The sequence below is a fragment of the Rhynchophorus ferrugineus genome, unplaced genomic scaffold, assembly GCF_030347505.1.
Source record: "Rhynchophorus ferrugineus isolate W39M unplaced genomic scaffold, kcgeb_rfMv2 rfM11, whole genome shotgun sequence".
NCBI classification, from domain to species: domain Eukaryota; kingdom Metazoa; phylum Arthropoda; class Insecta; order Coleoptera; family Curculionidae; genus Rhynchophorus; species Rhynchophorus ferrugineus.
The window spans coordinates 28,621,703-28,636,918 of NW_027472590.1; the positions used below are offsets into that span (position 1 = coordinate 28,621,703).

General features: G+C 33.2%; 1 protein-coding gene across 3 annotated transcripts in view; it reads right to left on the bottom strand.

The window, feature by feature from the left end:
- LOC143205143 (ankyrin repeat and BTB/POZ domain-containing protein 2) overlaps window positions 1-15,216 on the bottom strand; it is a 99,136-nt gene that overhangs the window by 40,386 nt on the left and 43,534 nt on the right. For all 3 annotated transcript variants that reach the window (XR_013007768.1, XM_076418235.1, XM_076418234.1), the window contains exons 7-8: window positions 5,850-6,057; window positions 4,904-5,100 (exon numbers count right to left, since the gene is read on the bottom strand). Coding sequence is in view for 2 of the 3 variants with exons in the window: in XM_076418235.1 (XP_076274350.1) it covers window positions 4,904-5,100; window positions 5,850-6,057 (405 nt within the window). In the remaining variant the exon portion in view is untranslated. The remainder of the gene's footprint in view (window positions 1-4,903; window positions 5,101-5,849; window positions 6,058-15,216) is intronic.

Below are 15,216 nucleotides of genomic sequence, written 5' to 3' on the forward strand. Positions count from 1 at the left end.
TATTTCTTCAACAAATCCTTCCCAGTCTGTCCTCTTGTTGGTTAATGTTGGATTTTGTTGTTTTCTTATAATGTTTTCACTCAGCGTCAAAATCACAGGTGTGTGATCTGAACTTAAGTCAAAATTTTCTTCAACTTCCATGTAGTTAGTGGTTATGTTTCTAGCTATAAAGAAGTCTAACAGGTCTGGAGTTTTCTCTGGATCGGTAGGCCAATAAGTTGGTTTTCCTGTCGACATGTAACTGCACCCTAGCTCAGCAGCTGCTTTATGTAATTCATTACCTTTAGTTGTCGTCATTCTAGATCCCCATCTTGTATTTTTAGCATTGAAATCACCACCGATTATAAATTTTTCTCCTAGGTTGTTTAGAACATTCAAGTAATTTTCTTTTTTTTGGTTGTATCTTGGAGGGCTATATATGGAAGCTAATGTAACCCTGTATTTGCTAGATATAACAGTTACTGCCGTTACCTGATTTTCTGCTAAACTGAGTCCGGGTTCTTGATGATGGCATATATTATTTTTTATTATTATTGCACTTCCTCCTCTTGCTGTGTTAGCTGGATGAATGGTGTGGTAAAAGTAATATCCTCTAAATTTAATAAAGGATTCCTTTGTCAAATGGGTTTCAGATATTAAGCAAATATCTATTTTTTGCAATTCTAGGAATACTTGTAGGTCAGCGTGATGTTTCTGAATCCCATTAGCATTCCAAATTGCGATGCGGATGTCTTTACTTGCCATTTTTAGTTCTTGAGGCCACCGCCCTATTGTTTTCGAGTTTAAGTAATCTTTCAGAAAACGATTCAATAATCTTTTCCTGGTTGTCCAGCTTTGCTATAAGTTTCAATAGCAGTTCGTTGGTTGTAACGTCTTCTTTTTTTGTTTCTTTTTGAGCGGTTTGGTTTATGCTTTGAGCATAGGTCATTTCATCGTTGATTTCGTTGTACATTTTTGGTTGTTTATTTTGAGTCACTGTTTTTTGCTCTTTAGCCTGACTGATTTTATTTCTTCTCTCTTGGAATGTTTTCGCAACTACGCATCCTCTGTAGCTTGCTGGATGCGCTTCATTGCAATTCGCACATTTCACTTTTGTTCCTTTGGGTTTTTTGCATTCTCCCGTGATGTGTTTTCCTGAGCATTTTACACACCTTGGTTCCCTTTTACAGAATTTTTGTGTGTGTCCATGTAATTGGCATCTCTTGCACTGTGGCACAAGATTTGCCTTTCTAAGAGGTTCTATTTTTACTTCGACTCCTAGAATTTGTTTAATTTCATAAATTGCTTTTATGTCCGTGTTATGTTGGAATGATAACATAAACAGTGGTAAAGGCTTCTTCTGGACAACTATTTCTCCATTGTTATTTTTATTTCGTTCTTTTTTCAGGATATTTGTGACGTCAGTACATTTAAGTCCATTTTTTATTAACTCTTCCACTATTTTAGTAGTTTTAGCTGTCGGTGGAAGCCCTCTTGCCATTACTTTAATGTCTCTGGTTTGCTTATCTTCATACGAGTGCCATTGTAATTTTAGGAATTCCAAGCACTCAGCAATTTTCGTAAAAGTTTTACGACATTCGGCGTTTAATTTGATTTGTCCATTGTTTAATGTTGTTGCTCTAAATAGTATATTATTTGTTTTCATTGTTTCATATAGCAAGTCAAAGTCTGTGACATTACTTACTATAATTGGAGGTGGTCTCGGCACTTTTATTTCTTTATTCAATTCTTGTGCTTTAATGGTTTTTGGTTGTTGTGGTGAAGCTTCAGGTGTGTAGTTTGCTTTTCGTTTCTTATTTCTTTTAACTGTTATCCAGCCTACTTCTTTTTGCAATTCTTCCTCGTCTGTTTCATAGTTTACAGGCAATTTGTTTTCAGTGCACTGGTTCACTACGGGAATGCTAGTTGGATTGTATGTGTTTTGGTTTTTTATTAGGAGTTGTAGTGCATCTAATTGTTTTTGCATATTTGTTAGTGCAATTTCCAGATTCCGTCGGGCTGTTTTTTCGTTAATATACGCATTATAGAGAGCTTGCTCATTTTGCGTTCTCTTATGGTTTTCTTGACAAAAGATTTGATTCTGTTGTGCCAGATAAGCTTCACCTGACGTTGAGGATTGTGTTTCCATCTCATTTAGTCTCTGGTTCTCTCTATTAATCATTTTTATTTAATGAATAGTTTAATTCACGTTTTTACAAAAATTTCAGTACCGGTATTTGTTTCAGAACCGTTATAACGCCGCATTTGTGGTACAGATGATGCACCTCCGACCCTTAACAGCCCCCAAAATTTTACCTTTGTTACTTTATTGCAGTGACCATCGTTTTAAACACATTTTCACTAAACATTTAACGCGCAGTTTTAACACTGTTATTGTCGTCACGGTTTTTACTTGTTTTTTAAAATCGCATTTGTGGCACAGGTAGTACACTTTCAAATTTATTACACTGACCGTCGCTCCAAACACGTCTTTACTCTACGAAGGTCGAACGACAACTCGTGTTACAGAATGTATTTCGAAATTTAATTATTACCAACAAAAAAGTGTAGCTTTCTTCCAAATCCATTCTAATTAGAAAACTTCTAGAGACGGTCGGTTGTTTTAAACAACGGGCTGACATTTAACGTATTTCGTCTATGTTTTGCTGTTTCGCAACTATGTGCCAGAGTGTAGAGGAATAATAACGATCCAACATGTTCGCATTGTTGTACAAGAAGTCTTGCATTAGATATTTTGTATAAGAAAATAAATGTAATATGGCTTACACATATGCACATAATAAGTTTAGTTTGAACTGTAATAGTGTTAAAGAAACAATATAACAAGTCAATTGAAAAGTCTCCAGCTTGACACATAGATAGCGCTACTAGAGTTAAATCCATATGTTTTCTAGTTAGCCGTAACCCTTAGAAGGTGCCTGTGTATTTTTTTTTCAGCTGTCGGATCATTAGTTTGTGAATTATAGGACTTTGAGTGAAGCAACTTTTGTTATTGTGAAAAAAATTAACAAAAAGGAACTTCGCGTGTTGTTAAAATTTTGCTTTTTAAAGGGAAAAAATACAATTGAAGCAAATTGCTATGTTTAGACGTGGTGAAATAAGCACCGAAGACGCTGAACGCAGTGGACGCCCAAAAGAGGTTGTAACCAACAAAAGCATTTAAAAAATCCACTAAATAATTTTAAATGACCCTCAATTGAAATGGAATGAAATAACAGACACTCCAAAGATATCAACTGAACATGTACATCATGTGATTCACGAATATTTCAGTATGAGGAAGCTCTATACAAAGTGGGTGTCGCGCGAGCTCACTTTTAACCAAAAATAACGACTAGTTGATGATCTCGAGCAGTGTTTGAAGATGATCAAACGTAATAAACCAAAGTTTTTGTGTCAATATGTGACAGTGAAAGAAACATGGCTCCCTGATTTCACTCCGAAGTCCAATCGACAGTCATCCGACTGGCCTGCACACGATAAACCCACTCCAAAGCGTGAGAAAACGCAACAGTCGGCTGGCAAGGTTATGGCGTCTATATTTTGGGATGCGCATGGAATAATTTTCATTGACTACCTTGAAAAAGGAAGGACCATCAACAGTGATTATTACATAACGCTATAGACGGTTTGAAGGACAAAATCGCCGAAAAACGGCCGTATTTGAAGAAAAAGAAAGTGTTGCTTCACCAAGATAATACACCGTGTCACAAGTCACTGAAAACGATGGCAAAAATCCAAGAATTGGGCTTCGAATTGCTTCCTCATCCACCGTATTCTCCATATATGGCCCTTGCGACTATTTCCTGTTCTCAGATCCCAAAACTATGCTCGCTGGGAAGACATTTTAGTCGAATGAAGAGGTGATCGCCGAAACTGAGGCCTATTTTGAAACAAGGGAAAAAATAGTAGCGAAAAGTTGGATGGTCGCTATAATCAGTGCATCACCTTTGAAGGGAATTATGTTGAATAAAAAAAAACTAATTTCGCCAAAAAATGTGTTTTACTATGGTAAGCCGGGGACTTCTTAATTTACCTGTTAATTTATATAATTTTAAGATTTTTTTGGTAGTTTGCTTGTAAATAAAATTATATTGTATATTATTCAATAATTAATATTAAATAAAGCATTTACTTTATTTTAAAAAGCTCTAGTAGTTATTGTGCGATCATTTTTAATTATGACATGGATGACATGGATTATTCTTTTTTTCTATGATTAGTTATATATTTAATTTTTATTTAGTGTTTATAGTTATTTTACATCTGTCATTTTTAGCTTTTGTTTAAGTTCTGTTGTATTGTCCATATTTATTATAGTACATTATTTAAAATAGCAATTAACATATTAAAATACGATAAAACATTTATGGGGAATTATTCCACTCCATAAAAAAATTACATTCCTTTTTAGAGATTCACAGAACATTCAAATATAAAACTAATTCTATTTCATTTAATATGATATTTTTAATTGCATGTTAATAGTATTCAGTAATTAATTTTTTCCTTTTCTTTTTTAAAGTTAGTAAGTGAAGGAATATGTACATCTCCGTCTCGCTTATACTACCGTTTGATAATATAAGACATATAAAATTAACTGCTCCAAGCAATTATCTCTGTCCCTTCCTCTCTCACAATTTATACAGGAGAGGGTTCGTAGATCTTCGTCTAACATCACGATTTAATCAAAAAAGTCGAACCGTGTATTTAATTGAAAATAGTAATTACTAGTTTCAGTCGCTAATTTTTTGACTATCGACTGTTTCAACTGCTTTGGGACTATCGACTTTTTCGACTGGTTTCAGTAGATTGTTCCCAACGCTAGTTAGAACCAATTTTAAAAAACGAGCTGTGAACTATCAAAAACCGTGTATGCTTATGTTATTGATGTAAAACTTACTCGTGAATAAATCTAGCTAAATTGACGTCAGCCATCCATCGATGAAATCTTCCCACCTGCAGTTGCAGTCCGGCTCTGGAGGATTTGCTTTGCTTCAATGTACAGTCACCAGATACAGCCAACATAGCCGCCGCTCTCAAGCAAGCCTTTATACAGGAGTCGGCCAGAGGGGGACACAACACTATCCTAAACGATATCTGAAACATTAAGAACTTTACGTTGACATTTCCTAAGCGATAAAAGAAGCTGCGAAATAAAAGATCGCGAAGTTTAGTTTTCCGAGCGCCATTCAATAATAAAACGAAATAAATTGCATTTCTGCGCGAAAGTTTCGGCCCAATCCTTGGCCGGTTGTTGGAAAGTTGCAGGTATAAATATAATCCTATTTATGGGGAAAGTTTTCGGGGTCAAACCTTCATATATCACGCCGATTCCTCATTGCCATTCTATTCAGTTGCAATAAAAGATGATTAGGATAGTCGTTCTTCGTAAATAAACGTCGTTAAGGTGATGGAATTATATTAATACAATTAAATATTATTATTAATGGCTAGAATTAAAATGTATCGAATGAGAAAAACCGATAAAAGTTGCATTCTATAACTTTTTCTATTTAGTTATAATAGATCAATTTAAAAGTCCCCAACCTGACATATAGATAGCGCCACTAGAATTAAATCCATATGTTTCTTAGTTAGCTCTAATTGTCAAAAGATGCATATATAAATTTGACTGATGTCGGATCATTAGTTTTCATTAGTTAGATAACCAGATTATTTGTAGTTTGCCAATTAGCAGATGTGGCGATATTGAAAAACAAATTGCACACAAATGAAAATGCAGGATATAGAAAATATGGCATAAAATAAAATGTATACCTAAAATTTTTCGTGTAAAAACGTGTTTCGTATCTAACAATCACCGTGACTTCAAAAGTCAAACTTACCATAATATCATGTTTTGTACATATTCCTAATGTAGATGACAACCTCTGCGTCTCGCGACCCATACGAACGAGAGCCCGTTGAAGCAAATAAGATAATCTGGTAATGGTTTCCACGCTCACCCTCGACATATGTTCCTTACATCTTCCAGATTGTAGCACCCGTAAAATGCAGTGGTTCGTCCAAGGAAGATGTTGCAGCTCCACCAATCTGGAAACAAAGTAAAATATTGTCATAAACTCGGACTTCGACCATTTTATTGGTAAAAGGAAACTGTATAATAAAATTTTAAAAAATCGAAAATCAATTCACAATTTTGAATGAAAAATTATTCTGTTCAAAATGTGTATTTTGTTAGTTATTCAGTTTTTTTTTGGTAATAAGTCTTTGATCAGATTTATGTTATACAATGACTTGTAGAAGTTCACTGCAATAAGTGATATGTAGAAACTTATAAACTAGTATTATACTTAATTTAATTGCTATGAATATGTTATTCTAAAAACTATTTTATGTGCCTATTAATCAGTTGGAATGGTAGTGATTGTTTTAACTTCCGCACTTCAGTAACATCGCGCACATTTAATTTTTTGGCCAGTGCATTCGGGTGTACTGACACTCTTACACCAGAGTACTTTACACTAGCTTTCGTAATACACTCGCTATGGTTTCCAGAAGGACATCACGTTGAATTCGGTTGTTACTGGCAGAATATTTTAAAATCTCTGAAGGATGGCTATGTTGGATTAGATAGTAGTACCCCACAGTTCGATACCATATACCCATCTGGGCTTAATAATTGACTAATACAGCAATATATTATTATCCAAAGATAATTGGATGCCATTCACGCCCTATGAGCCAATACATCTGGTTCAGTTTACTGAAGGCTTCTATTGAATTTCGACAATACAAAAAATAACGTTTAGCTGAATTATATCACTTTCATACAATTAAACTCATTGTCAATCAATTTATGCTTAAACAATGCCATGCAACTTTTTTTGGTTCGCTTATGTGTTCACATATATTAATTTGTCTATTACATGAAATTGTATAATTTAATCAACGTGAAATTAGCTAATTTCAAACTATTTATAATCAGAAAAAACCTAAAAAATTCTGTCAACGTTTCGTTCATATTTCTCTGTATGTGATTTCACTCTCTTCATGCTATATGTAAAAACTTTTCAGTAAACTTTTTTAAAAGTTTCGTATAAATCATGTCTAACAAAGTCAAGAAGATATTGAATAGTCAGAAAATACTCTCATCTTGACCTAAAATCAAAAACATTCCTTTATTAGTCAATCATAAAGCCGATTTGGACCTATGATGTGCAAATGTAGGGTTGCGCTAAAAATACAAACCAACTAGTAATCTAGCTCACCCAAAACAAAGTTTTCTAATTAATTACCAATGCTTATCGCTATGTAACTCACTAGAAGCTGCACGATGACCTCAAAATCAAATTTGTTTGAATTATTTAATTATTACAATGTTACTAGTCGTTTCCGTCTAACTTACAATTTGTCTTTATGATAACTTAAATCTAGGTATATAACTAGAAGGACCAATGGGCCCTATCTCAATCCCTGGTGAAATAATGTTTATACATGTCACTGCTGTATTTTTTATTATATGCACCTCACTACACAACACTTCACAAGATCAGATGGTTTGATTCTTTGTCTGTGTCCTGTTCTAGTGGTATCCAAAAGCTGCAATACTTCAATATTCTCAGTCTTCCCTCATGCCCCCCTGCAATTCTCTTGATTTCTTGACTGACTGTGGGTATCTGAAGGTATCGATGTAGGTAATCATTCCTATAGTATTTGGGTGCGCCCACAATACCTCTCAGGACTTTGTCCAAAAAATGATGTATTTTATTTATGTTACTCTTTGCAGAACATCCCCATAATTGAACTCTGTATGTCCATTTAGGTTTTAATATTTGCTTACATAATAGCAATTTATTATGTACTGATAATTGTGATTTTTTTCCAATTAGCCAGTACATTTTCCTATATTTCAATTCCAGTTCTTCTCTTTTCTTCTTTATATGTTCCTTCCAGCGAAATTTTGCATCAAGTTTCAGTCCAAGATATTTAGCGTTGTTGCTATATGGAATGATAGTATTGCTTAATGTTATTGGTGCTTGTATGTTCTGTTTATAGGTGAAATGCACGTGTACATATTTACTTTCATTTATTCTTATTTTCCAAGCTTGTGTCCAATTATTTATGTTGTCACTTGCCTTTTGTAATTTTCGTGATGCTTCTTTACTATTTTCTTCGAGAGCTCGCAGTATCATCAGCAAATTTATCCATAGATATCTCCATTTGTGGTAAATCATAAGTGTAGAGTAGATAAAACATTGGGCCCAGTACACTTCCTTGTGATACACCTGCTTTAGCTTCTTTTAGTGTGTAGTAAGCTTATTCTTGATTGACTCTAAACATTCTGGTTGTAATATACGATTTTAATAGTTCGGTGTGTTGTTTTGGTAGCATTTTCTGTAATTTATGAACAAGGCCTTCATGCCAGACCTTATCGAAGGCTTGTGCTACATCTAAGAATATAACTGAGCATAGTTTGTTACTTTCGTAGCTTTTCAATAACATCTGTTATTCTCTGGACCTGGTCAATTGTTGAATGCTTGTTAATAAACCCAAACCGCTGTGTTGGTATTAGGATTTTTCTCTCCATGATAGAAATCAAATGGATATACAAAATGGTTCAAGACTTCGCCTTAACACATGAAATAAGGATTTGAGATCAGAGCACCGTGGAAACAATACAACTACTAGACAACACTCAGGAAATCAGAAGATTGAAACGAACCAAACCGTACAAATTTGCACAGTCTATAAGCGTAGTCTTTACTTTAGCTTAAGTAGTTTAAATTTATTTTAATTTGGAAAATATATGCTGATGTATTAATCCCGTACTCGCTTTGTTTATGTCCAGAACAGCATTAATAAATAAATTTGTAAATTAAGATTGTACTAATCATATCTAATGTGAAATGTCGGAAAATATTTTTATTTATAAAGCTTGAGTGAATACGAAGTGTTAAACCAGACGTCAAAAGAAACTTACGAAAATTACTTGTGCTTGTTCATATCTTTTCCAGGAAAAACTGAAACTGATGGAATAACGGCTTTAGCAACCGAAAAAAAAACTAGAAAGGGCCATCGATCAAAATGAAACATACTTGGGCTAACAAAGCCGGTTTAAATATAAAAAATGTAAATTTATTACCGAAAACACAATATATAAAAATGAATCAATCAAAACTTGTTACGTGTTAATTAATTTGCTAATGTAATCGTCAGCAGGATATACATCATCATATAAAACTTATAAAACTCGGATAATTTACGCAGCTTATCTTCGTGCCAGTCGATAGATTTTAACGAGCACGAAAATTCAATTTAACATTTCGTCCGCGCCAAATTGGCGTCAAGATACTTTGAAAACAAAGTCCCTGAAAATTCGAATCTCCAGATTTTTATTCCCCTTAACGCCATCCAAGTTTCGCCCCTAGTCCCCTCCGTTTTCTAGCGTTAGCTGCGGAATAAGTGAACTTTTAAAGAAAACTTTACGTAGATCCAAATTAATACCAATATGTTTTTAATTATTTCATTTTTTACGACACATTAGCAACAATGCATTATATACATTCAAGTTTTTACATATTTAACGTAAGATATAATTAATAAAAACAACTTTAGGATAGTGATTAAGGTCACAAAAGAGCTGAAAGATCTAATAAATAACGAACAAAATCAAGGAATTCGAAACTAGTTAGAAAACTTAACGCCAACTTATTTAACGGAATATTCTCTCTGGAAAGTAACAAAAAAAATGAAAAACCTCAACAACATAAACTATTAAAATTGACAACAATGCCTGGGCTAAGAATGATGAAGATAAAGGGAAGTTTTCTCTAAACATTTAAAAAGACCGTATTTAATCCATACCTGTCTGAAACATCCGCAACAGAAGAAAATAACACAGTTGACATTCTTAACACTCCTTTTCATATGGAACTGCCACATGAGAAATGCACTGTTAAGGAAGTAAAACAAACAATACATAAAGAAATCAATTCTAAAAAAACTCCTGGTTTTGACCTAATAACTGGAAGAATCAAAATTGATGCTATGCTAAGTCTTAATTACATTACTGGCACTTGGAAATTGCATTAGGAAGGAATGGAAATTGGAATTGCACTAGAAAATTGCACTAGGAAAGTGGCTCAAATCATTATGATTCTTAAACCTGAGAAAAAATCAGAAGATGTTTCCTCTTTTCATCCTATAAACCTGTTACCTGTCTAAACTATTCGAAAAATTATAAATTAAGGGACTCAAAATAATCGCATTGGAGAGAATTATTATTCCAGACCATCAATTTGGTTTCCGTAATAAACACGGAATAGAACAAATACATAGATTAGTCAACCAAATTAACAAAAACTAAACGATAAAAAATGTTGCTCCGCTACATTTCTCGATATTTCTCAGACCGTGGACAAGGTGTGGCATACTGGAGTGCATGTAAAACTGAAAAAGCTTTTGCCCCATGCGCACTTTCAATTTCTGAAATCGTACTTCACAGACAGGCATTTTATTGTCAAACAGGGTGACGAATGCACTGACCTACACCCAATACATGTGGGTGTTCCATAGGGCACTGTTCTTGGCCCATTGTTATATCTATTGTATACAGTTGACCTACCGACTTTGCTACGAAACACTACTGTTGCAACATATGCTAACGATACAGCATCCATCACACGAGCATTTATCATCACACGAGGATCAGTATCAGCCACAAGAAACCTCTAACTTTATCTTAACAAAGTCGAGTTGTGATAGAAAACTTGGCGTATCAAAGAAAATGAGACAAAATCTACCCATGTAACATTCACCCATTGTAGAAGAACAAGTAATAACCTTCAGAAAATTGAATAATCATGAACTTCCGCAAGCAGACCACATTAAATATCTGGGAATGCATTTCGATCGACGCTTGAAATGGAAAAAATATATAGTTACAAAGCGCAAACAGCTTAGGCTTAAACTAAACCAAATATACTAGCTGATATAAGTAAATCGAAATTATCATTAGATAACAATGTTTTGCTTTATAAGTCTATATTTAGGCCCATTTGGACCTATAGTATTGAAGTGTAACTACTACTAGCAAATCTAACATAGATATCCTCTAAAGGTTCCAGAGTAAAGTGTTGCGAATCATCGTCGATGTCATATTACGTGTCCGACAAACTGATTCAGCGCGATATTCCCATAGAACCCATAACGAGTGTGACTTGGAGTGTTAGTGCGAAGTACTCTGAAAGACTATTAATGCATCCCAAAGCACTCGCCAAACAGTTAAATGTGCGCGATGACAGTGAAGTGCGTAGGCTCGAACGCAAACTAACATACGAACTGATTAATAGACACATAGAGTGAGATTTAATAATATCTACAATAAGTTAGAATAGTATCTAGAATAAGATTTAGATTATAAGTTGTACAGGTACTACTACTTCAGTAAGTGATCTACTACATTCCGGCGAATACATTTTTATTTCTAGAGATAGAATGAATACTAGAAAAGCTTGAGATATCATCAGATTGTTCAACCGTGGTAGCACTGTACCGCAAAATGTTGGCAACCAATTTCGAATCAAAAGACAAATTCCTGAATATTATATTTGAATCGATAATAAAAAGGAAATTGAGTGTATTAAAACATTATTAAACGAATACATTTAATTTTAAGCAGTGTTATTTCAGATTTTGTGTTATTTTCGATTATTCCCATATTGTTGGAACTATTAAAGAGTTATGGTAAGTTTAAGAGAACGTTAATTTAAGAGAGAACAATTAATATGTCTGCTTTATCAAAAGGTATATACAGCTGTGTAAGAAAAATCAGACATATGCTGAGATTTCATCCCAACATAGATTAACAATATTCAGGAGTAACATGAACCGTCTGTTCTCTCTTTTTAGAAGATATTTGGAATTCGAAATCAGCTTTTGATTTAATTTGATATCTGGTGAACAGAAAAGAGCTATAGATATGGTTCTGGAGACATAGTATATCATATCATTGTACTAAAGACAATTCTACAGGTTAAGATTTTTCTGTAAAATTTTAGTGGTATTTACTTCTGATTCATTTCAGGTCTCTTTAGCAAATTCATTTCTTAACAAAACACTAACCGAATATTGCAGGTAATAAACGTGTAAATTTTAACAATTCTAAAATAGCTTCATAGAATTTTATTTCCACATTTGTTGGTGGGTTGATAAAGGACGACCATAGTAAGAAAATTAAAGATGAACTATCTCCAAGGGTAATATTTCAGAGTGGAATAAATAAGCAAGGAATGATTTATTTAAAAATTTAGGTTAAAAAAATATGTTCTTACCTTGCTTTGTGAATTTTTGAAATATATATCTTCGGTGAGAAATGTAGATTAAAGATAAAGACTACATGAATAACAGGTCAATTGAAAAGTCCCCGGACTACTATAGTAAAACACATTTTTTGGCAAAATTAGTTTTTTTTTATTCAACACAATTCCCTTCAAAAGTGATAAACTGATTATAGCGACCCTCCAACTTTTTGTAGTACGATTTGTTCTTTGTTTCAAAATAGGCCTCGGTTTCGTCAATCACCTCTTCATTCGACCAAAATTTCTTCCCAGCGCGAATTGTTTTTGAGAAAACATTAGAAATTTGAGAACAGGAAGTAGACGCTGAGGGCCAGATCTGGAGAATACGGTGGATAAGGAAGCAATTCGAAGCCCAATTCATGGATTTTTGACACGGAAGCAGCACTTTCTTTTCCTTCAAATAATTCAAATGTAATAGTCGCTGTTGATGGTCTTTCCTTTTTCAAGGTAGTCATTGAAAATTATTCCATTCCATTCCGCCATAAACTTGCCAGCCGACTGTTGCGTTTTCCCACGCTTTGGAGCATGTTCATCATGTGCAGTTCACTCAGATGATTGTCGATTGGACTTCGGAGTGGAATGATGGAGCCATGTTTCATCCATTGTCACATATCGACGCAAAAACACGGGTTTCGTCTCCGAATCGTCAACTCGTCGTTGTTTTTGGTCAAAAGTGGGGTCGCACGGCACCCACTTTGCACAGAGATTTCTCATACCCAAATATTCGTGGGTGATACGATACATGTTCAGTTGATACCTTTAGAGTGTCTGTTATTTCATTCAGTTTCAATTTGCGGATTTTTTAAATCTTTTCGTCGATAACAACCTCTTTTGGGCGTCCACTGCGTTCACCGTATTCGGTGCTCATTTCACCACATCCAAACTTAGCATATCAATGAAAGAAAAAAGAAAAGGACCGGAAGGAATTGAATAATATCATAGATATTATAGTCCATTCGATAAAGCAGCCAATGCACAGCATCAAAATTTATGACGTAATCACGTCGCAATGTTGCCGCATCAACTTTGACTTCCAAGAATCTTGACATCAACAACAACAATCATTTGACAACAGGGCCGACAAGCACCAATGCAAATCGAATTTTATTAGATTGATTCGGTTAAATGTTCCGATGCATTAGACGGTATTCTGTCTTTTTTTAACCAGGGTAAAATGAGAAGGAAAATCCACTTCGATTTTAAAACAAATCTGATAGTTTAACAAACTACGTTTCAACCTATATACCATCAGATACCTTGTTCAATTTTTTTTCATATATAGTAACATAATTTTTGTTGCATTAATTATTACAAATATTACAAGTTTTATGTTTATATTTAAAATGAATAAAATAATTAGTTGTCAGTTTTATTTATCAGCTTTAAATACATCACAACAATAATCTAGCAATCAAAAATGGCATTATTTTTTGTTTTAACGGGAAAATAAATAAACTACGAAAGTTGATGCGATTTCCACATTGACTCTGAACGCCCTGGGGGCTGAAATGCACCCTTTTAACGTTGGAAAACTTTGAAATTGGCAAAGAGGAAAGGGAAATCAATTTTTAATTTTTTGGTTTTGGTCTTTGACGTCCAAACGCGCGATTTTACAGAACAAATCAACGGTAAAATTAGTTTTATTTAGATTTATAGAGTCGACGAGTAGTTTTTTTTATTTAATTGCTTTAAAAAACTAGTGTTAATATATATATTTTTATTTAATAACTTATATGCGGCTGTACAAACATTTTTCTAATAAAATGTGAAATTGTTTTTCTTGTTATTTGGTTCTCTCGTATGTTTAGGATGTAAGTGTTGTTCTTGAGCTACAAATGTTAATTTTATTCGAGCTGGGCACGGATTGTTTAGGTCTGAATTGGCGAATGTTCTTTGTGCAAAATGTTCTTTGTGCAAAATGCGAAGGCAAAAATACATAAAAGAGTTAATTAATTATTTATGCAAATGAAACCTCGAATTTTCGTCAGAAATTTATTTTATAATAATAAGTTGGGAAAAATCATTGTTTTAAATCCCATATTTATAATAATACTTATTCAATAAAGCTATACTATGGCACGTTTGAGAAGTAATAGTATATAGAGCATTCCTGCAAAATATTTCTATTCAGTTTTTTAATTTGGATGAAAACTTTATCATCAACATTAACGTCAGAATATTTTACCAAAATATAAGTGAAATAATATTTTATCAAAATGAGATAGATTAAAAAAACCAGGCGACATATTTAACAGTTCATTAAGGAAACTCATAAAATTTACTTTTAATAATATAACATAATATATTCCAAGCATTTATCAAATAAAGCCATACATATAAATAGCTTAAATCAAAATATTCCTGTACAATGGCTTGATGCTAATGACATCTACATCATTTCTTTTGAATTATTTTAAATTTTATGCATATTTATTAACTGTATGGTTTCGTATAAATTTGCATATACATTTTTTCTCGTTAATATATGTTACAGGAAATTTGAAAGAAAAGAATTTGGTAATGTGCTTTTCACACGGTGCTTATATATATATATATATATATATATATATATATATATATATATATATAGCCTTAACTATGTTACAGATAAATTAAGTGATATGGTTTTATTATTCTGTTATCAATAAATAATATCGTTTTCAAATTACGGTATGACCATAATATGGATTAATTTTTATAATGTAGATATATAGATAAAATATAAAATTGCTGAAGTTATTACAAAAACTAAGCCATAAACCAAAAATAATTAATATATTTAATTTCGTATTAGATTTACTATGCAACAGTATCGAATATCAGCTGGGTTAATTAACTTAGTGTACCGCAACAACAAATATTGATGGCTTGCCCCGTTATAAACTTGCAT